The following is a 23,041-nucleotide window of genomic DNA, read 5'->3' on the forward strand; positions in this document are numbered from 1 at the left end:
GTGGATAGCTGATCACTGCAGCTCAGCAGTGGAGAGCCCTCACCCTGCACGCCTCATCCCTCCTGACCTGCAGGTGACAGGAGCTTGGGACCAGCCTTAAACAGCCACATCCTTGGATGCATGGACTCAGAAAAGAAACTGCTTAATAGGCAGGATGCTGGAGTGGTGCTGGGGCTGCTGCTGGCTGCAAGCAGCTCACTTTGCCCAGGTCTTGGCGTGCAAATGCCGCCTGATGGATGCTGAGGTGGGAGGAGGGAGCAGCGGTGGGATGTGAGTTGTGCTTCTGAAAGGGCAAGGGCAGCACCATTCCTTCCACTGGCCAAGTTTGGGTGGCTTTCCCTCTTTCTGTCCTTTGCAGTGCCCCGGGCTTGTTCCCAGGGCCAAGGCTGATCCCAAAGCAGAGCTGGGCTTTTTCTGACTCAAGCATTTATTCATTTTATTTCTTTATTTGAAACGGGTTTGAACCAACAGTGATTTAATGACTTTTTTTTTCCCCCTAAAATGTAGGGGTTTTGGCTTGGTTTCAAGCATTCCCTATTTCAAAACTAATTGTCAAATGAAGCATTAAGTTCACTTTAAGGTTTTATTTCCTTAATGCTTTCAGCAAACAGAAAAATGATTTAATCCCATTGCAGTGCCCCGATGTCCAATCTGCCTTTGGTACTGCTATATCTGGACAAATGTATGTGGCAATACATTCCTCTTTTTTTTTTTTCCCTTCTTTTTTTTTCCCCCCACCGATTTCAGAGTCAGCAGGAAAATACTCCTGACTTCAGCTGTACTCATAGAGCATTAGCATCTCGCAAGGACCTGACCCAAGCAGCTGGAGGTGTGCAGGTTCCTGCTGTGCACTGCCTGGCGGCTGCATCTCCATGTACCATGACCAGGGGAAAGGACTTCTTGTTGAAGGAAAGCTCTGTAGCACTGGACAACTGTGTTCAAACTGCTCCAAGGCAATCTGAGTCTAGCTTGGAGCAGAGCTAAAACTAAGGTTCAGGATCTGGGGTCCAACATTGCTCTCACTGCTCTTTCCCATCCTCTGAATCCTGGTGCTGCTGGGGGCTGTGGGTTTGCCCTCTCACTGGCATCCCCAGGCCATTGTGAGCCTGGGTCATGGTATCACAGAATCACACAATCTTAAGAGCTGGAAGGGACCTCGAAAGATCATCCAGTGCAACCCCTCTGCCAGAGCAGGATCTCCTAGAGTAGGGCACACAGGAACTCGTGCACTTTGGACCAGATGAGCTCTGCCTGAGCTGGGACTTCATCTCTTGAGCCTGGGACAGTGGGGTGAAGTGCTCCCAGAATAATAGGTTCTGCTGTGTTTTAAGGAAACTAAAAAAAGCCACTTCTTGTAGCTGCTTGTCTCTGGAAGATGTTTTCCCATGGAGGGGAAAACCCCAGCCTGGAGTAACGGCAGTTTTTGGATAGCAAATCATTGGTGCAACAAAGCCAGTGTTTGAGACCTTGAGGACAGTGTTACGCCTGTTCAGCACCCACCATCAGGACTAAGTCTCTCCAGAGCACTCACTGCCCAGCAACTTGAGTATTCCTGCCAGGTTCCCTGAGCAGGCCTTGAAACAGAAAATGCCTCCAATGCACACAAACTAATTACCGCGGCCTGCCCCTGGAGAGCGCGTGTGATTTGAGCTGCGAGTCCTGTATCTTGATCGTTCCCTGGGAAAGAAACAAAAACAGGCTTGTACCCACGATCCCTGTGGACTTGAGAAGATGTGTGACTCTGGCTTGATTGCATTTCTCTGTCTGCCACCGTGATATTAAAAACATGTAATAAACACGTTGGGAGCGCGGGTTGCTGCGCCTGCGCCGGGCTCGCTTTGACAACCGAGGGCTGGAGTTCACCAGGAAAGTTGCTTCTTGCAGCAGCCCCAGCATCATCTGGTCCAGGCTGTGAGCTGAGCTAACACCACAAGTCACCAGCTTCCCAAGGGAATAATTTCCTGGACCTTAATGCTAAAGGCTGGCCTGGAGAAAATTGGGCTGTCCTGTCACCAACCTCCAGGCTTCCATGCTTCTGAGCCCTTAGAACCGAGAGAGAGACATACTTTTCCTTCTTTTTCCCCTTCAGAAGGGGGCTGTGTTGATCCACCTATCTTGTGCATCACAAAGGCTGTGTTTTGCAGTGTAGTGGGTGTCTCTTTTTCCTTGCCATCTTTCTCATCAGAAGTGACAAAAGCCTCTCCTTGGCACCCCACAACCTTCCCACTGAAGTGCTAACACCCCGGGAAGGCTTTGGCTTGAGCAAAGCAAGTGCTTCTGATGGAAACCCATTAGCTGCTGTGTTTTCTTTCCTCTTCCTCTCTTCCTTGCTAGAACCGAGTGCTTTGCATCATTTCCCTCCTTGTTTCAGCCAACAAACACGTTTGTTTCTCCTTAATTACTTGGGTGTCAATGGGGTGCTTCATCACTGTCTCCCCTCAGCCAGTTCCTGGTTCCTTTTCATTTCAATATGTAGCAGGTAATCAGAAGCCTCAATTGCAAATCCTGCAAAATCCTTCAGACACCAAACTGAAAAATAACCCAAAAAAGACCTTGAGATGACTTTCCATGTCCAAAGAAATTAAAATTAACTGGACTGATTTGACTGGCCCGAGGGGAAGAAGGTATTTAAAAACAAAAAGCCCCAAAAACCTGACAAATGAGCCAGGAGAGTTTCGAGTGTCTCAGGTGAACGGGAACATGAGAATATGTATTAGTTATAAATGCTTGGTGCAGGGTGCCTAAAATGGTTATGGGAAAATAATCTGTGTGTGTGCATGAGGAATGCATGTGAGATGTGCAGGGCTGCAGTAGGAACTGGGAGATGGTATTCCGAGCTCGGGTCACTTAGCTCGCTCTTGTGCACTTGGCTGCCTGCATGAAGATTTATTTTGGTGGTGCTGGCAGCTCAGCCCGAGCCTGACCCTCACTTCTGCTGTGTATGGCAGAAATGCAGAGAGCTGCGGGGTCTGCCGTGGAGCAAAGGGATGTGGGGAACCAGTGTCAGTGGTCTGGTGGCTGTGAAGCACAAAGTGGCTTGCCTGAGGTTGTGTGGGCTGGTTTTTGTGGAGGTTGTGCTTCAATCCAGATCCCCTGAGCTGTCACTGCTGCATCTCACCTATGAGACATCTTCCATGTGGGCAAACAAGCTGATGGATGTGGGATGGAAGGTGGGTGGAGATGTGCCAGGATGGTCCCCATGGGATTTTGCTTTGAGCAACCACATTCCCAGGGCAGTTGCACACTGCTGTGACACCAAGAAGTGTGACCCCTCCCGTATGCTGAGGAGATATGTGTCCCATGACAGCCCAGTGGAAAAGCTGACATCTTCTGTCTACTGCTTGAGCATGCTCCTTGTCTTAGCTGGTATGTGGGGACATGAAGAGACTGGGTGAAGGCAAAGTGGCCAAAAGCAGTGTGTCCAGAATGGGGAAGGTGCTGAGTGTATGGACTTGAAGGAACTTACCATCTCACTGACTGTGCAGGTGTGCTGGGCTTTTGTAGCAGCCTTCATTCCTCATCCTCCCTGCACTGCTCCAGGGGGTAGTGGAGTCATGAGCAAAGAAGTGTGAGAGCAGCCTGGTGGATACCAGCCAAGGTTAACCCGCCTTGGACAGCAAGCAGCGTGAACTGTCACCCAGCCCAGGGCAGGGTGCCTGTGTTGAGGTCCTTGGGATTGTGTGTTAGAGGCTGATTGCAGTCCAGTGCTGCAGGAGAAGGGATCCCATGTGCTGCAGCATGAAAGGTCTGTGCTCTGTCACCATCCAGCCCTTTGCTGGGTCTCCAGGACTACTTGTGTTTGCCTGTGGACTCGCTTGTCCCTTGTGAAGTTGGGCAGCAGCATTATCTTGACAAGAGAGAGAGAGATTTAGAGCTCTGTAATCCATGCTTGTCCATCCTAATTACTTTCCTTATCAGCCTTCAGGAGAGTAACTTTACAGTGGTAATTAGCCTCTTCAATCCCACCCTATCTTAGTAATTAACACATAGTTAGAAGGGGAGGGGAAAACCTCTGTTTTGGGCTGAAAAGGATGTTCTGGGAGGAGAGTGGCATAGATTCCTTAAGCAATCAAACGCAGCCCGGAGAGGACAGCCTTGGGGATGGCACCAGGAGGCTGTGTGCTGAGATCCTGTGAGACAATGACAACAAGTGGCAAGCAACGTGAGCCAAAACTGTGTTTATATAGTGTGAGTTTGGCTGTTTAATTAAAGGAGCGCTTGGCAGGCGCCGGTGATGCGGTACCAGAGCGGGGAGCATCAGCCGTTTGCATGGGCTTCACCTGGAGCTGCCAGCATCCAGCCCTGCTGAAAATGAGCACATTCATCATCTGTAGTGTTTGAGACACAGCACAAAAAGGGCAGTTTGACCTAATACTGCCCTATAGCAGCTGCAATTACTGGAGTATAATTCATTTCAAATGGATCCAGAGATTTCTTTCCATTAACATCCAGAGTGGAAAAAAAGTAGAGAGTGGGCAGGATTCACAAGCCAGACAGTGATCAGCCCAAGAGCCATTGCAGGCAGGGGATAAGTTGCATTTTGCAGAGGCAAAGGCCAGGACTGGACCTAGCAGGCCTCCTATGTGCTGCTCCGGGAAGATATTGGTTTTCATTTCTGGTGTTTAAATGAGGATCATAACCCTGAGTACAGGTAGCAATATAGTGTGTGATGGGCAGATCTCTCGCAGGAGGACTTGATGCTCAACTTATTCCAAGTAGAAGGGCTTTAGTTCACGAAACTCAAATCTCTTTGGGGTAGTGTGTTGGGCAACTACTCCATTCTCATATGTTTTAGGACATGTTGCTGGGACAAGAGACTGTGTTATTGGTTTGGACACTCAGTGCTGTCTCAATTTGAAGATCTTGCTGTGTGTATCAAGTCTTGATTCAGTCATATTATGTGCCCCTTGGAATGCAGCTGTTAATCAGCAAGGTGAGTCTGAGGAGCAGAAGGTGCTTTTGCGTGCTATGCTGGTTCTGGGGATGAATGCAGCTGGGGCACCCGTGCTCCAGAGCTGACCTGTGTCTCTGAGGAGCTTGTGAGTAAATGTACATAAAGGGAGGATGGAGCTGAAAGCTTTTTTTCAGCTGCTCCTTTAATTTTCAGACATCTTCTATCTAACCTGACTCTGGGAAAAAACACATCTTGGTTTTTATTACAAGCCCTGAAGGCTCATACTAATAGGTTGGTTTAGAGCTGTCAGTAATACCTTCCAGAAAGCAGAACTATGTGAAGGCTAAACTCTGCCGCTGCCTTCTCAGTATCTCCATCCCCGCTGACTTTTTCCATTGCTGCTCCCAGCCCGTTCCCTTGTGCTGGAGCTCCAAAGATTTGCTTCTGCCGGATCAGCCTGTCCAGCTCGACCATCTGACATGGGCAAGAGGATCTCAGGTCCTGGTTCAGCCCAGGTTTTCAAGTAGAGGTGCAGGGATATGGAGGGAATCACCTATCCAAAGAGCTTCCCTCCTTTCCCAAGCCATTGCCATGAAGATGTATTTCCCTTGTGTTTTTCCAAGACAGATTCAATCCCCACGGTGTGAGTGGTGCCAGGCAGGTGTCAGGGTGATGGATGGGCAGAGGCACTAAGCAGTTGGGTAAGGATCCTGCTTGGTTGTGCCCCTTGGCTCCCTGCCCCGCTCCTGTGCTGGGGACATGGCCTCTCTGTGGTCCACATTTCCCTTCCATCATCATCATGCTAAACTGAAGAGACAGCTCCATTCAATAATTCAGCACCTCACATTGTCTTTGTAATAATTAAAGAAGGGGAGAAAAAAAACCCCTTTGTTTTGTTCTTCCTCCAGGCTGGAGGGAGAGTAACAGAAGTGATGGAGGCTGTTGGGTTCCTGGGGCAATGCTGTTTGTCTGACCAGATACAGAGATGGGTACAAATGCCTTCTTGCAGCCAGATGCAGAGCTTCAGAGAGGCAGGGAAGTGGGGCAGGCAAAAGCCCTGTGATGCTGTGAACATTGTGTTGGAGAAGGCTTTGTGAGCAACCTGTGCAAGGGCCAGAGAGAGTGACAGCTAAGATTTTACAGTTTTCTTTGGTTTTAATTGTGTTTAAGTGATTCTAATGCTCAGGTCTGGCTTTCAAGTGGGATTTGATCATTCAGAAACTGAGTTGTCAGTGCAAACTGGCAAAACTAGCTCTTAAGCAATTGAACGGTTCCCTTCCCATCCGTGTAAAACTTGGCCTCACAGAATGAATATATATCATGGTTCCTTTGGCTGTAAGGTGGGATGCTGGATTTATCTTCCATCTATCCAGGCATATTTTCATTCTTGTACAGACATTTTTGGAACCTGAACAGAGGGTGCTGTGCAAGTCCAAAGTGTTTCATTGTTTAGAAGTCACCGGAGTATCTTGTGTTCATTATTTTAACAATTGGAGAGAGGGTTTTATTTTCTCCAGAATCATAAACACAATCTTCAGTGTGTTTTATGAAAACAATAAAGCTAAACTCTAATAACCACACATTTTCCTTGCTTTATGTGCACACATCCTTGGGGAACAGGGCCTCAAGGACTCATCTTGCTCTGCTTTTAACAGAGTTTTAATGTGCTCAAGTTGGTAAGTGGTGGAGAGCTAGATTATGAATTTGCTTCGGTACCTGAAGGAATTTTCTTTGCCTTTAAAAATGCTCAAGGTGGGCAAAAAAAAAAGGCACCTCTGGAAGAGAAACCCAGTGACGCAACGTGAAGATTCTAACACAGAAAATCAGGCTTCATTTAAATGCTGTGTATTGCAAACTCCTCTGTACAAGGACTAATTAGCTTTCTTGCATCTCTTCCCTAGCCTGTGAATAATACTGTTTTCTTTTAGAAGAGATCTGAGGCTCTCAGAGGCAATTTATAAAGCAGGATGCTGTGCTACAGACGGAGAACCGGAGCAGGGAGATGAAGGGATGCAGTTCCCAAAGTATTTAGCCACCTAATGGATTTTTTCTTTTTGAGTGAAGAAGTAGGTTAGGGCCTGAGCTCTGTCTGTGGTGGTGGTGTTTTGATTGAGAACTCAATTAACGAGAGAGTTTTCATCCAGGAGTATTGAGAAATGCAAAATACCATGGAGATGCTCCAGTTTTGAATCCTTTTTGGGGGAAGGTGCAGGGGAGAAAATCCCATCTTTTGGCATTTCTTCAAAGAAGACCATGTGGCCAGGTGGGTAAGTGTCCATGTGAGCTGTAGTCATGCTGGGACAGCAAATAGCTGTGGGCTGGGCTGGGCCTGGTGCTTGTCTTTGACCCCTTGATTGTAAGCTATGTTCCTTGTTTATGGAAGACATAGATGGAGAGGTTATTTTCCCATCTCCTTCATGGGAAAACTTCCAAATGGTCTTTTTGTTCCACCACAGATGAGGATAAAGTTCAGAACCTCAGAAAAGCCTCTGGAGCAACTTCTCGATTTATTTGGCTTCATTGTGATGCGAGTTTGACTTGCAGGCTGTGTCTGCCCTCCAGAAACCCCAACAGGGCCCAGAAGATCCATAAATACCTGAATTCATGAATTTCTCTGGGGTGAGTTGCAGAGCCAGGGGTTGAATAGAGGGTTCTTTGATCTCAGCTTCAGTGTGGCAGGGATGGGCACTGTAAAGGAACTCCATACTGCACTTATGGCTCATCCTTTCAAGCACCATGTACCAGGAGGAGGAACCCCAATATATGGGGCATCAGGAGGAACAATCTGCATCTGTAGATCTAAATGCCAAAGGGCTTCTCTGAGGAAAGATGGACCTGTACACCCAGTGCACAGATGAGCTTGGAGTGGAAAATTGTCAGGGAGGAAGGAGGAGGAAATGGAAGGTGTTACTGCTGCTGACAGGCAGAAGATGGTGTTTGAGTGCAGGCAGGTGCCTCTCCTTGAGAGTGGAGAGCTTTGAGCCAGCACTGTGTATGGACAGTGGGCCCCATGCCTATGGTCCTGGGTAGCAGGAGTTAATTAGTATGGGCTCTAACACAGCAGTGCTGGCAGCACCGTCACCTTCCCAAGCTACCGTGGAGTTCTCACGTGCAAAGTCCTTTGATGCTTGTCTGTGAGTATCAGGGCTCTCTGGTTTCCAAAAGGAGCTCTCCGCAGAAGAGTGATAAATGTGTTTAATTTTTGCAGAGCTTGTAGCCTGGTTTTATCCCAGGATCCGTCTCTTGAGGTTTTATTAGCTGATGGTGTCTGTAGGAAAAAGTCAAAGTGACTAGACAGGAACAGCCGTGGAATTGATGTAGGAAGCAAGAGCATGTTTTGGAGATAATGTTTCTAATTCTTGCCCTTGCTACGTGCTGAGTTTAGGCACTGCCTTTCCAGTTCTGCTGTAGTTTTACAGCTGCTGCCTGCTAAAAAATCCTCCTTCTGGTCTTCTGCTTAGGCAAGGAGCAAGTTGCATGCTCTGACTGTGATGGGTCTCCTGCTGTGCTCCATGGGAGAGTCCCTGGGGCACAGAGACCAGTGACAAGAGAGGTGACAAGAGCCCTTCTTCCCTGTGTGTGGCTATGATAAACCTTGTGCAGGGGAAAGCTTGGCTTGGCTTGTAGAAAGCTCCAGGTGACAGGAGGAGTCGGTTTGCTCCAGGTGTGCTGGTGTGGGGAGATGATCACCCTGCCTTTGAATCGGGGAGAGAGACAATTTGCAAACATGTGTTGATGCATTCCTGTAGGAAGCCAGGCACTAAATCATCACCTTGCAGCTTGCATGCAGATTCATCCAGGGAACCTATTTAATTAGGGGATAAATTTAGAAATCAATTATTATTTGCCGAAACAGTTTCTTTCCCTCTAATGAGGCTGCAAAGATTCATTCCCCTCTATCTCTTTCCCATGACCTTTGTGTATGCAGATCAAGGGTGGAAACGCTCCATATCTCCTCTTTCTCAGTGTAGTGCCTTTTGGGACAGCTGCCACAGGGCTTTCCCTGAGACTGTGTTAGGACAGCAAGTGTGGGTACAGCCATGAAAACATGCTGCTTTTGGTGTGGCAATGATGGGGGCACCAAGTGCACTGTTACAGGGGAACATGCATTAGCTGTTCCTAAAGGGACAGGGGATGGGCAGCAATCTGACCTTGATGGGAAGGGAAAAATGAGGGTGAAGGGCTGGAATGGGGTGGTAGGGCTGTTGTTAATGGTGGGAGGGAAGGATGGGGGCAGGAAAAGCCTCATGAAGCATTTCCAGTGGTGGGGAACACTAGGCAACCTGTGTGGGGAAGGAGTGTGGGTCCGTGTGGGTGGTGGTGAGTTGGGAAAGGTTCTGCAAAGGTTAGGGCTGCAGTGCCAGCAAAGCTGTCTGTTTGAACAGATGTGGCATTGACAGGCTCGAGCTACCACCAGAACTGGAGAAACATCTGGGCAAGTGCAATGGCCAGAGGCCTCTTTGTGCACTGCACACCAGCACCATCGCAGGCCATTCCCCAGCCCTTGCCAAGGGCTGGCACCCCTGCACAGTGATGGGGTCTTCAGCAGCCTGGCACACCTCCTAGTGCCCAGGATTGCTGTCTTACTGCAGCAGGCAAAGAGCTTGTGGTGAGACATGGCCTGCACACCTGCATCTCCAGCTGCACTGCAGGAGAGAGGGCTGCAGCTGGTGCCAAGCCAGGCTGGTGATCCTGCTTATGAGCACAGTTGCTGCTTTGGGCTCTGCCACTTTGTCACTTCTAATCTCTGACAAATTGCTTAGCTTCTCTTTTGCCTTGCCCACTTTCATATGGGGAAAAGTTATTTTGCCCCTGGGCTGTGTGAAGCCTCCATAAATTTGGTTCCTTTTATTATTTTGGATATTAATGCCTTCTCATCTTACAACACCACTTTCTGAAGCCTCCAGCAACTTCTCTCTGCTCTTAGCTCAGCTGCTTTGAGTCCACTTCATTTCAGTGTCTGTCAGTCCAGAGAGAGGTGAGGATTTTCACAGCGACATCTCAGTAAACCCTTTTGCTTCTGGGGCTGAGGCTGCCTGGGTGGTCTGTCCTGCTCAGGGGGGTCTGGCACTGCAGGATGGCATCCTTGGGGAGCCACAGCCTGCTCTTGCATTGCCCTTGCTGTGCTGCTCTCTTTTCCTGTGGAAACACAGTGATGCTTGGCCAATGTTGATGTGCCCCAGGCTAATGGCATCCCTCTGGGGTAGATAAATATGCAGGTTACTCCTGGATAAAAGTGTAATATTGGTCTGTCAGAGAGATGTGAATTTCCTTTGAGATTCCAAATAATTGTTTGTCAGAGCTGAATCTGGGGCTTGTGTGTAGCCAAGACAACCTGGGTGCTTGGTGGTACCTTGGAAACCTGGAAGGCTTTGGGGGAACTGGAGGAAGCCTCTCCCAGAGAAGGGTTCATACCTTTAAATCATTTTTGGTCATGGTGGATGTCTGCCTTGGCAGCAATGGAGGAGACCCTGTTTTAGGAGCCCTGTTGTGATGTACATGGAGGGAGTGCAGCAAATGTCCATTCCTGGTAACTGATATTTTTGCCTTTTGGGGCAAGAATATACCCAGAACTTTCAGGCTTCTTGGCTTTTGCTGCACCCACCTGGTGCTCCAGGTGTCACATAGACTGCAGAGCCCCAGTTACCCATTGCCTTTTTTTTTCCCTTGAAACTGCGCAGCCAGCAGCCAGCTCCTCACCTTTGCACTGCTGGCTCCTGCTCTGTGGAGAGGGACATCCAGCCATATCTCAGGAGATGGAACTGTCCTAGTGTCTATCTCTCTAGAAAATGGCTTCTTCCCTCCTTTCTTTTCCTCTGCTCATCCCACCCCATGCATGGGGAGTTTCTGCTGGAACCCCCCAGTGCTCAAGAGCTTATTGAGAGGGGAAGTCTGTGGAGGAACCAGGCTAGAAAAATTAGTTTGCTTCACAGTTTGAGCAGTACCCTGAGCTATCAAACTACCTTATCATTTTATGAGGTATGTTTCCCAAAGAGAGGCATTTAAAAATGCATAGAGGTTATAAAGCACTTGGCTAGTTTTAATCAAGCTCCAAGCACTGCTCTCCCCTCGAGGCTGGTGCTGTTGGCTCACTCGCTCCCTGGTGTATGCTGTGCAGAGCTCTGGGTGCTGTAAAACCAATGCAATTCTCTGTGGTCAGCTCTGCCTTCTTGCAGTGCTCTTCAAGTCACCTGAAGAGATCATGTTGCCCTTCTGCTCCTGCCTCAGCTTGCAGGGAGGAGACACATGGTCCTCACTGCCTGACCTGTCCCTGCCTGGCAGCCCTCTGCCCCTCAGTGCTCTGTTCTGCTGCCAGCCCTCAGAAACTCAGTCAAAGAAAAAAGTTACAGTCACTGCTGTCATCTGCACAGGGAGGAGTCCACAGGGGTATTTTTCCAGACATGGCATGTTTCCCTTTTGCACAAGCCTTATCTAGTGCCATGATGTTGTGTGCCCATTACCTGGAGGAAATCAAAGACATTGATTTCTTTAACAGGAATTAATAGTTGGACCATCAAAAACTGGTTCTTTGCTTTTCAGATAGACTTTTTTCCCCTCATTTGTCAGGTCTGTCTCTTGTTGGTTTTGAGGATCTGCAGTAAGTGGCAATAGAAGACTTTTGCAGCTTTTCTCATGCATCTCTACAACAACTTACGTGGGCCAGCAGCTTTCTGCTGTTACAAGAGGAAAGACTCATCTCGTCCTTCTTCCTCACACCTTTGAGTTCACTTTTAAAAGTGAACCCTGTGTCTCTTTTGAGTGAGCCAGGAGAGGCTTCAGAGAAGTGCAAAGCTTGAGCTATTCAGTAAAATCCCAAAGCCACCTCCAAAGCAAACTCCTGTGCCCTGATTGAGGGGTGAGGGTTGGGGAAGGAGAGGGGGCTGCTAAACAAAATCTGCATGAAGGCACCGTGTTTACACCCATCCTTCTTGCAAGCTTGCCCCTTCATCTCTGCAGGTGATACAAAAGGGGCTTTGAGTCTTAAAGTTGCCTTTTCATTCTGGCTGCATCAGCCAGGTGGACAGTACCACTGAGGGGCTACAGCTAAACCCTCCCAGTGCTCCTCCAAGCCTGCATGTCTCATCTCCTCAAGGAAATTGCACCCAGGAGCACTCTGCCACCTTCTCTTCCAGCATTCTTCTTTCAAGCTGAGAGGCCCCATGGTGCTGAGCTGTGTGTGAGTAGTTTCTGTAGGACCAGCTTAACGTGCCGTGGCGCCGGCTGCCTGCACAGTTGGCTTCTGCTGCTGGTCAGTGGGAGTCTCTGCTGACAAATAAAAATGGAATTGAATGGAAGGGAATTGAAAGTCAAAAGGGCCCTGTAATAATTTCAGAGTGCCTGAGGCGCCACACAGAAGCCTTGGCATTATAAATAAGGGTAATGTACTAGAGACTGAATTGCAATCAAAGCGGCTGCAAGAACGTGGAGCGTGCGCTGAGCTGCTTTAAGGTGCGTGGAGTCAGATTATGATCTGTGGGCAGAGCAGGCACATCAATATCTGCTCACTGACAGATATAGGGACCCTAAAGCCTGTGATTACAAAGGCCTAAGGGATGTGGGGATGGTGTAGAGGGCTCCAGGAGTGAGAGATCTGTGTTGGAGCAGCCCGACCTTCCGCTTGTCTCAAAGTGTTTCCAGGAGCTGAGCCCTGGAAGGGGCTGAGCTGACTCTGTCCTTCCTGACCCTCTGTGTGATGATGATGCAGTCTGCTGACCTCTTGCTGCATTTCATTCCAATAACATCTACCTCAAATACTCTCTTTTAAAAGAACACAAACACAAACAGCACGTTTGTGAACAAGGTTGGTGAGATGAGACGAAGAATCCGAATGTCGTGGCTGAGTTCACTGCTCCTGGCATCAACTGGAGTAAAATCAGAGCTGTCACTGGGCCCACAAGTGTAACCCCAGCTCATGGCAAATTGCATGGGCTGCCCTCTAAGGGCTGGAGCTGGGCTGTGAGGGTTAGGCAGGGAAGTGTAAGGGTTGGCATTGGTGCCTGCTGGAGCTGGGCAGATGCTGTGGGCCACGCTTGCGACAGCTGGTGCAATTGCATGGCTCTGATAGCTCCATGGGGAATCATGAAGGCAGCAAGGAGAGCTCTTCTTGAGTTGAGGCTTAATGTCTGATTTCAAGAGCTGGTGGCTGAATTTACCAGCTTGATGTGTTTATTCCTTTACATCCCTCTGAGCCACTGTGGGCTCCATGTGTCCTGTGCCACATGCAGGATGGTAATCCCCTTTCCTGCAAAGGTGAATGGGCTTGGGAAGAGCACCAGGTGAAGAGGTGCCATGTACCTCTGTGATGGGGGTGCAGATATACTGCCAAACCTTGCTCCTATCAAATTGCAGCCTGAAAGGGAGAGTTTTACTGGTAAATGGGTGTAAATCTGCAAGCTGAGATGTATATGGTAGGCTTCCAGGTCTTGGAGCAACTAGGGGTGCTGATGTTTGTTAGGGAAGAGTTGCAGGGATGCTTGGTGGCTCCTCATTGTTGCTGCAAGCATTGACAAGCCAAGCCTGGGAGTCATCTCTGCATGGGTCAGAGTCCAGGCAAAGCCCTTCTCAGTTGTTTCTGAAGAGTCCCTGGTAAGGAATTTTGGCCAAGGCACTGTGAAGGTGGGAACAATACTTTCTCCTTACAGTCTTCTATACTCATGATGCTCTGCCAGCAGCATGGGACAGGGCTGTGCACTAGCTGGCACTGAAGGTCAGATGTCCTGGGACTGTATGGGGGTACTTGTACTGCTCACAGAGGTGACAGAGCAGGTGGTTGTGCTGCTGGTGTGTCTGTCACAGCCCTCACTAGGTGGGATGGGCAGGAGGTACCGACTCTGCTGTCCCTGGCCAGCACCAGTTCTCCTGCAGCATGGAGAGATGCTCTGCCCCAGGATGCTCTGCCCTTACCCTTGCCTCTCCACCTGTCCAGCCTGGCTGTGGGGAGAAGCAGGCTCTCCATCCAAACTGAGGAGGCTTTCTTGTTTTTTGGGTTCCTGTTGAGTGTGATATGTGCCCTCACCTTCAGTTGCACTGCTCTGATTGTCAGGGATCCTTTGGTGACAGCTCAGATCTTACACATCTGTGTGGTCTTAGAGGTAGCTGGTCCCAGGAGTGTGCCCAAAACCTGTGTGCTGCTTGTTGTCCTTACAGGTGGTTTGAGCATAGCCTTAAAAATAGCCCAACTGTGAACCCCATCATGCCCATCCAACATCAGGCAGAGCAAATGAGATGCAGAGGGAGCCCCCCAGCCTGCCCTCAATGTTGGATGGGTGCCCCACAGACTCCCCCAACACCAGGGCTCCCCAAAGCCCTTCTCCATCTAGCACCAGCCCCAGACACATGCCATGTCCCAGCACATATGCACAGTGCTGAAGCCCCCCTGAAATGCCCTGAAGGTAGAGCCCTGTGTTCCTCACAGACAGGAGCTTTGAAAAGGGATGATCAGAGAGAGCTTGTCATCTTTTTTTTCCCCCTTTCTTCAACTTCTGAGCTCCTCTATTGCTTTTTACAGTCTGCAGCTGCGTTTGTGTGTTGCCTTAGGGAGTGCTGAGGTGGGAGCTGGGGAGTAGATGTAGAAGGGAAGGAACATGTTAAAAAATGAGCAGAGGGGAAGGGGGGGGTTGGGAATGAACTGAGCTAATGATTGGGATAAAAAAACCCCAACCATATTGCCACCAAAAGACCCAAATCCTTAGAACTGTTAGGGCCTGTTTGACTGCAGAATAGTCCCCTGGGGAGCATGGGGGAAGCCCCACTGCTAAAGTCGTTTTGCAGCTAGTCTGCACAGAGCTTGATAATCTATTCTGCAGGGAGCAATCCTGTGCTGGCAAGGGCACTGGGGAGAGCTCTCTGTTTATGACTTTCTGCATAAATTTGGTTTATTAGCATAAGTGGTAGCTAGCACAGAAGAATCCATAAACTAACACTTCACTGGAGGTTGGTGCCTCTGGAGAGCATTAACCCAGAAGAGCCTCTGGACTAATGGCAGGAGAAATGGGTTTGGCAGGATTGGGGGTGACACATGGGCAAGGGGAGGCCGACACAGTTGTCAGTGCTGGTTTTTGTGCAGGGTGGGATGGTGTTCCTGAGTTGCCTGCTGTAAGTGGAAATACAATCACTAACCAGATCTCCAGCTTTTCCTCTGCCAAGAGAATGGAGATGATGAGTTGTGCAGGTGAGCTGATGGAGGGTGCAGGTCCTGCTGGGACAAGGAAGGTGGTGAGGAAAAAGGAGGAAGGAGCCTCGATCTATGCCCTGGGAATTACTCACAGGCTTCTCACTCATCACACCAAGGATTTGGTCCTTATAGTAAAAGCGACCAGCAGATCCCAGGGGGCTGAGCAGTGCTGGGGAGCAGAGAGGAGGGGAAGTGCAAGGAGGGTTTGGTTATCCAGGGGTGGGGGACTGTGCAGGGCTGAACTGCCGTGAGGAAAACGGCTTATTTGAATAATGACCTTCAGGAATTAAATAAAAATACAATAATCATGGTAGATTAGCAAGAACAAGCCAATTAAATACAAAACAGGCTTTGTAAAACACCGTGACAGATAAGGCAGGGCTGCAGCTTCCCAAATAACTGATGAATGTTGAAGCATTGCATAAGGTTGGGGGTGAGGGGCGAGCTGGGGGGAGACAGTGAATATTTCAAGCCTGACAGCCTGCCCTGGAGAAGGCAGAGGTGAAAAGGCTATCTCTGCCTGCTCCCTGCCCTCGGTAAAACAGAATGGGGGAGAGGAAGGGGGGAGGTGGGTAGGGCAGCTAGGAGCCTGAAGGCATGGAGTAACAATCCTCCAACTTTAATATCTGCTGTTTCATTTTATATTCATCATGTCAGCATAATCTGCTTTTATGGGAATCGTCTTGGTTCCCAACCAAATGCATTTAGGCCCTTTTGCTTTTAAGTTTGATTGTAATACGAGCTGAAGACTCCAATGAAATGTTTATATGTAAGGACTGTAGCAACAGTGAAGGGAAAAATAGAATCAGAGGGTGGGTGGGAAGGGGTTTTGCTGTGGTCACTGCTGTCCCCTGCCTCTCCCCACCCTGTCATGGGAGGGTGACCCTACGAGGGGCACGAGCCTGGGTTGGGGGCTGAGCTCTGGGAAGGGTTTAGTTTGGATTGCTTGTTTGGTTTCTAAGGGAAAAGTGGAAATTGTAGGTTTATGCAACCTAGAGCTTGAGGGAAGGCAGAAAAGGAGGAAATGCTCTGTGTAGCCTTTTCTCAGGTGGAGGCTGTAAGGTGATGGGGCTGTGGGGATGAGGCAGTGCTGCCCCTGGGCTGCGTGATGGAGATTAAGAGCAGGTGTGAGGAGTTGGGAGCAGGCAGCTGGGGGAGGCTGGAGAGGAGACATCTTTGCCCATATTCCAGAAGGAAGAGGCTCCTCAGTTCCTCTGCAATGGGATGGAGAAACTGGATTGCTTGCAGGCTTTGGGTGGACAGAAGGGGTCTGGCTGGCTGCTGCAGGGAAGGAGGACCCTCGCCTTTCTCTGGTGTTCTCTTTTTGAGTGCAGTGAGCAGGTAGGAAGATGGCATGGCAGATGTTTGATGGTCTGTTGGCTGGTTTACTTGGTGTTTTGCTTATGAAGCTGTGTTTGAACCCTGTCTGAGAACTCCCCATCTGCTCGATGGCAAGATTTTATGTAACTGTAGGTGCGGGTGCTTTTTCCATTGCTGCCTGCTTAAACCCTCCACTCTATCTCATTCTGTTTTGGTGCAGAACACCTTTAATTTGCTCCAAAAGCATTTGAATGCTGTGATAACAGGCAATCTTGCTGCAGACTATCACATCCTTTCTGATGGACGGGCTATCGCTGCTGTAACTACTGTGTAGATAGTGGAGTGACAATGTGTGTCCAGTGAAACACGGGCAGGGTAATATTCACGTCAACTATATGAGGCCAAGAAACTTGCCTGTGTTTGGATACTGAAGGGTTCAGTAGCTATCAGGACTCAAAAAGAGTGGTTTCTCTTTTTGAAAGCAGGGAATGTGATTGAAGGCTCATGATGTCCTGGCAATGCTGGGAGCAGTAATGGCCAGGTTTCCTGCACCAAGGGCTGCGGGGGTGAAGAAGCATCCAGGTATTTATAAATGTATGGTAAATGGTACCCAGGCAAGGCAGCTGGCATCAGAAATTGCCTTGCTGCTGGGTTTGCTTAGAATTGTGAAATGAATGTTAAATTGAAGTTTCTACTTTTGGAAGAGACCTTTTGAAAATGAAACAGGCTTATCTTCAGTCTAGGCTAAAATCCAAACCATTGCCTGTATCTCAGAACTCCCCAGAAATATGCCTGTGATCCTTTCAGACGTCCCATGTGAAAATGTGTGCGTGAGGGGCAAAAGTCTGGAGACAGATTGACCATGGAGTTCTTCTCCCTGCTTCCCTAATGTGATGTAGCCTTTGGGAACCTTAGCAATGGGGTCCTGGTGGTTGTGCTGTTATCTGAGTGATCTCACCTCCATTCCTGAGCTCTCTTGGGAGGGTGTGTGGCAGAGACGTGTGTGTGGTGAATGTGTGATGCCATAAGTCCTCCTCCTCTACGGTGACTGTCCCTCTGAAGATGGCTTTGCATAACCAGTGTCCTACCTCTTGATGCTTCTGTGCTGCACTGTGGCCTGTTTGCTTCTGTGGAAGAGCTGATGATACCTATCCCAAAGCTGAAGTAGTTCTTGTGCTCCTGAAAGTAGCATTTGTTACCGTTTTAATTAGACAAGGAGACGGTTTTCAGTGCAGACCTTTGAAGTATTGCTGGGAAGATGACTGCAATTAAGGAGCCCTCATATTCCTCTTGTTTTGTTCCTTTAGGATTATAAAAAGACTCATGCTGCAGCCTCTCTGGAGGTGAGAGACACAAGACTCATTTGGTTGTATCCCCAGGTCTTGTGCAGGCTGCTGTCCTGCAGTGTGAGCTGCAAGGCTGGCTTCATTTACAGGGTAATGAGTGCAAGCAACACCTCTTGCTGCTGATTTACCCCAGCAAAATGCTGCTTATATTAAAGGAGGGAAGGGATTGTTAGGAGTGATCTCTCAGGAAGGACAGAGATGTGACAGGGAGTTGATGTGTCCTCTCTGGGGTGTGTGGGGGGGAACTTGATGGACCTCACTCGTGGTCAGGAGCTGTTGGGTTTTCTCCTTGGAGTGCTCAGGTGAGCGTAGAGATTGGGGATAACAACCAGCACTGTGCTCAGGAGGCAGAGATAATGAGCACAGCAGCCAGCTCAGGTGTGTCAGCAGTGTAATTAGTGAGGTGCTGAATCAGGGAGTTGGCAGTAACGGGGTAACCTTGTCCCTGCCCTCAGCTGGGCTGTGTGGTGACGGGGGATCCAGCAGGACCAGGGGTGTGATGGGGACTTTGTGGTGAGCTCTGTGGTTGGCTTAGTCCATGATGCAAGGCCAGGAGCTTGCTCCTAGAAAATGTCTTGATTTCAGGGGTAAGAAACATTGTTCCTGAAGGATGGAGAGGTTTTTGTGCTGGCTTGGGATGTGGGTCTGTAGGAAGTGGTCTTATAGCCTATATGTCTGTTCATGAGCCAGCACCCAAGTGTCTTGAAGCATCTTGTCCTGGAAGGTGTGGGTGACTTCTCAGGATAGCCTGAGCCAGACTTGTTCCTTCCTTTGTCCCCACTAGAAGCTGGAACTGGATGTGCTTTTGCCCAGCTGGGTTCAGGAAAATGAAATGCAAAATGCCACCAATGCTTTGCCCACAGGAGAACAAGCCCTGTCCTTCCTACTGACCTTGTGTGGCCAAGGTGTGGAGGAAGACTCCATCTTCCCTCCTACTATGGTGCCAGGGGAAGCTGAACTGGTGCTGTTGGCCCTTCTGGAGCAGCCACATGGTGCAGACTGCAGGTCACAGGCCATTGGAGCCCCTCACTCTTCCCAAACAGGAGGGGATTGAATTTGGTTCTCCCACAAGGTGGGTGATTGCTGAAGCTGTGGGCCCAGTGACCAAGAGACCCTGGTTTGCTTCCCATTGCTTATATTGTGAATGGAAAAACAAACACACACAAAAGAGGTGGTGGAAGGAGAAATATTTTGGCTCATTTTGCCTGACTATTTCTTTTTCGGTTGTGATTCAGCTGCCAAACTGCCAAATCAGTTCTTTACTGAGATCCATTTGAAACTTGATGGGCAGCTGTGGAGCTGTCAGCACTCCTGCCTGTGTCTGCTGCTGCCTGGTCAGGGCAGGAGTGCAGCTGAGCCTTGGGGCTGCTGGCCTTGCTTGTGCTGTAATCCCAGCTCCCAGGGGGCTTAAGCTGTACATGGGATGGGGATCAAGTGGGCAGTAAAACTAGCAGAAGGCTGCACAAGACCAACAGACATGCAACCCCAAGGTCAATAGGTATTTGTCAAGCCTGGTGATCATTTCTTCTTGCTGGTGTTCAGTAGTCTGAGCTGGAAATGTCCCTGTGAAATACAGCTGCAGTGCTACCTCACAGCCTGGAAGAAGGTTTCTGTTGCAAACACCAGCAGCGTGGGTACCGGTGTCTGGGCTTGGGCTTGCTTGGCACCAAGCGTCCTTCCTCCCAGTGCTGAGCAGCAAACCTCCCTTGGGCTTGGATGCTGATTTGTAGGAGTTTCTTCCATGTACCTCATGTGTCGTGCTATTTACTGTTATTGCCTTCCTACCCTAGACTTTGTGACCCCTTCCTTTTTATTAAGGAAGACAGCTGTTACAGTTTGTATCATAGATACATAGAATGGTGGGGTTGTAAGGGACCATCCAGTCCAATCCCCCTGCAGAAGCAGCTCCCACCTAGATCAGGTCACACAGGAACGTGTCCAGGTGAGTCTTGAAGCCCTCCAAGGAAGGAGCCTCCACACCCTCCCTGGGCAGCCTGGGCCAGGGCTCCCTCACTGAAGCACTGAAATAGTTTTTTCTTATGTTTGAATAGAACTTTTTATGTTCCAGCTTCATCCCATTACTCAGGCTCATCCTGTAGCTCAGAAGCAGTACCAGGGGTGACAGAAGTGCTGCTTTCCAGGATTGCTAAGAATACTACCTGTTAGTATCAGAGAGAAAACTGATCCTCACTTGTGTGTTCTGTCCCTGCAGAGATGTCTGGGACCGTGGCTGACATTTCTCTGGTGCACTGGAAGCAGCAGTGGCTGGAGAATGGCACCTTGTACTTCCACGTCTCCATGAGCAGCGCCGAGCAGCTCTCCCGGGCCACCCCCCCAAGCCTGCAGGAGCCTTCCGAGATCGTGGAGGAGCAGATGCACATCCTGCATATCTCAGTCATGGTGAGTCAAAACTGCCACTGGCATGGGAGGGGACAGAGGGCCCTGTGGGATGGGACAGCAGCTGGCAGCCAGCTCGTGGTGGGAGGGTGGTGATGAGGAGCAGAGTGGTGAGTCTGGTTTTGCAAATGTCTGTGTCTCTTCTTGGTTGGGCCTCCAGGGAGGGAGAGATGGGTTTGAATGGGCCAGGAAAGAAAAGAGTGGTTGGTCTTTTAAGAAAAGGAAAGAAAATATCAGACTATAGGGGAGAAGCTGTTGGGAGGGTGACAGGGAAGCTTGTGGTTGCTCCTGCCTCTGCTGGCAAGTGCTGAGGTGTGTCAGTGCAGTATGGCTCCGTGGTCTTGCCTCTGGGCATGTGCAAAGGCAAGATTTTGGGCTTGGTGGTTTCTTTCTGAAGCTTTCTGAAACAATCTAGTGATATTGTTTAGTGATATAGTGTATGCCACCATAGATATACAAAGTGATATAGTGATATTGCATCTAGTAACAGGACAAGGGGTGATGGGATGAAGCTGGAATGTAAAAAGTTCCATTTAAACATAGGAAAAAAACCTGTTTTACAGTGAGATGAGGGAGCCCTGGCCCAGGCTGCCCAGGGAGGGTGTGGAGGCTCCTTACTTGGAGGTCTTCAAGACCCACCAGGACACGTTCCTGTGTGACTTGATCTAGGTGGGAGCTGCTTCTGCAGAGGGGTTGAACTGGATGATCTCCAAAGGTCCCTTCCAACCCCACCATTCTGTGATTCTATGAATATTACCCATCACATGAATATGGGCTGTAGTATGATCCTTCTCTTGCAAAGCATGAGCCTCATCTAAAAGGAAAAAGATGATCCAGGTGCTTTGAATGTTTCCATCTCAGGTGTTTGTGTGGCCTTTTACTAACAGATTGTGGATGTTCTCTGTTGCCTTTTAAAATGCTTATTTCAGTACCTTATGAAGTGGTTGCCCATAGATTTGGATCTGGTTCACCATTGTCCTTTAGAGCTCCATCTGTAAAATGGGACTGTATGTGTTGTCCCTTAACTCCTGTTGGGATAGCTTGTCTCATCAGTAAAAGAAAGAGAAGGCAGGCTCCTAAATGCTGTGTATGTACATGCCATCTGTGTGCCCAAAGAAAGTATTTTCTAGCATTGGGAATCCTACTGCAGCAGCCCTTTGCCAAAGGTGAATCATTCATCCCTTGGAACCTGTCTGCCATCTCCACAGCTTCTGTCCTGCAGTGTGGAAGGGGAGCAGAGCCAATGGCTGCACAAAGCCTTTATTTTTTCCACTGGAAAAAGGTAGCTATTGGGATTTTACAACTTAAAACTGGTTTGTTGAGTGTCTCAGCTCTTATGTAAAGCCTGTGGGCTTTAGATTGGGCACTGAGTGCACATGAGCACAGAGAGAAGCTTTGCATTAAGGCTGTTGGGCAAGATAAGATGCAGTATGATAGCAGGATGGCAGAAGGGAAAGGAATCAGGGACTGCAGCTTACTGGGTTCACTAGGGAATGTTTTTATGTCCTGCTAAAAGTGTCAGTGTGATGGAGTACTGGGCTGAGAGGGAAGGTACAACTGGTGTACTTAGAAAATGAGCCTGAAAAAATAAGTGAGAGACAGAGCAAGGAACGAAGACAGCAGAAGCTAAGTCTGGGATGTGAAAAGCTCCATCCCTGGTTTGGATTTGGGCTTGCTTGGCTACTGTGAGCAAACAGGAGCCCTGGAGAAGTGACCCATGGCTGTAGGGAGATACTGCCTCTGGAGCCTGGTAATTGCTTCAGTTGCTTGAAATCCAGATTTTCATTCAGTCCTGGGCCTCAGACCTCACTGAGGCTGATCTGAGACAGATGATGATTGTAATGAACTGATGATGATTTGGAGAAAAAAATGAGTTTCTTTGAGAAATTCCTACCCAGAGCCTTCATCTACTGTGCCCTACAGCACAGGAACAGCGATGACGGTGGGCTGGAGCTCCAGACATCACTGTGCGTATCACAGAAGAAATGTTCTTACATTCCGAGCCTGGGTTAGCATGTGAAGGTGCCCTTTGCTGCATCTCCCTGCAGCTGATAGCATGAGAGCATCTGTGGCCTTGTCAGCCTTAGCTCACACCCTGAACCTCTCCTGCCCTTCTGCAAAAGCAAGAGGAAGACAGGAGAGAAACGAGCGTTCCTCCTGTGCACAGAATGAGATGTAATTCCACTTTATGAGTCCTGATACTCCTTGGAAGTGGAGCTGAGGTCCCAGGCAGGGATGTGGCTCTGGGCTGCACATGTCTCTGTGCAGGCAGAAGCTCTGGGTGTTTGTTCCCTGGGTCAGGATTGCTGCACAGGCTTGAAACTTTGCCCAGGCTTTATTTTTGGGTTTTTTTTAGAAGAATCCTTAACCCTTTGAGTGAACCTGAGCCAAATCTTGAGTTACCAGCAGAAGATAAACATGTGTTTTGTTGCTTCTCCTCTGGCCAAGACTACATGGAGTTCTGTAGCTAAAATAAAAGGGGGTGAATGTCTTTGTTTTTTGAGTGAAGTATTTCATTGGAGTCCCTGGGCTCTGCTCAGGCTGCTTTCTCATGCCTTTATGTTCCTCCCTGACCCCAGCTAAACCCCATCCCAGACAGCCTTCATCCCTGGATCCCTCCTGCTTCCTCAGCAGTGGGGTTCCCTGGCTGTGCCATGCTCAAGGCTGTCTGGTACCCCCCTTCAGTCCTGGTTTTCTGTATCCCTCCTCCTGGCTCAAGATACAGCTGGACATCCTCACATCCTCCTTTCCAGCTTCTCAAATACTTTTTCTACTGCTTCCTGCCATGTCTTTTGGGTGCTCTCTACAGACTAAAACACCATTCTGATTATGCAGGAGGCATTTCTGCCCCGTTCACTGTCAGCTGGGCACCCCGCTGTGGGGAGCAAGAGGAGACAGGGAAAAGTGCTT

At 49.1% G+C, this 23,041-nt stretch overlaps 1 protein-coding gene across 1 annotated transcript in view; it reads left to right on the forward strand.

Annotated features, from left to right (window-relative positions):
- Positions 1-23,041, forward strand: part of ASTN2 (astrotactin 2) — a 319,116-nt gene that overhangs the window by 31,845 nt on the left and 264,230 nt on the right. The window contains exon 2 of the mRNA XM_062011422.1: positions 19,947-20,134. Coding sequence (XP_061867406.1) covers positions 19,947-20,134 — 188 coding nt within the window. The remainder of the gene's footprint in view (positions 1-19,946; positions 20,135-23,041) is intronic.

Source organism: Colius striatus, chromosome 19 (assembly GCF_028858725.1).
Source record: "Colius striatus isolate bColStr4 chromosome 19, bColStr4.1.hap1, whole genome shotgun sequence".
NCBI classification, from domain to species: domain Eukaryota; kingdom Metazoa; phylum Chordata; class Aves; order Coliiformes; family Coliidae; genus Colius; species Colius striatus.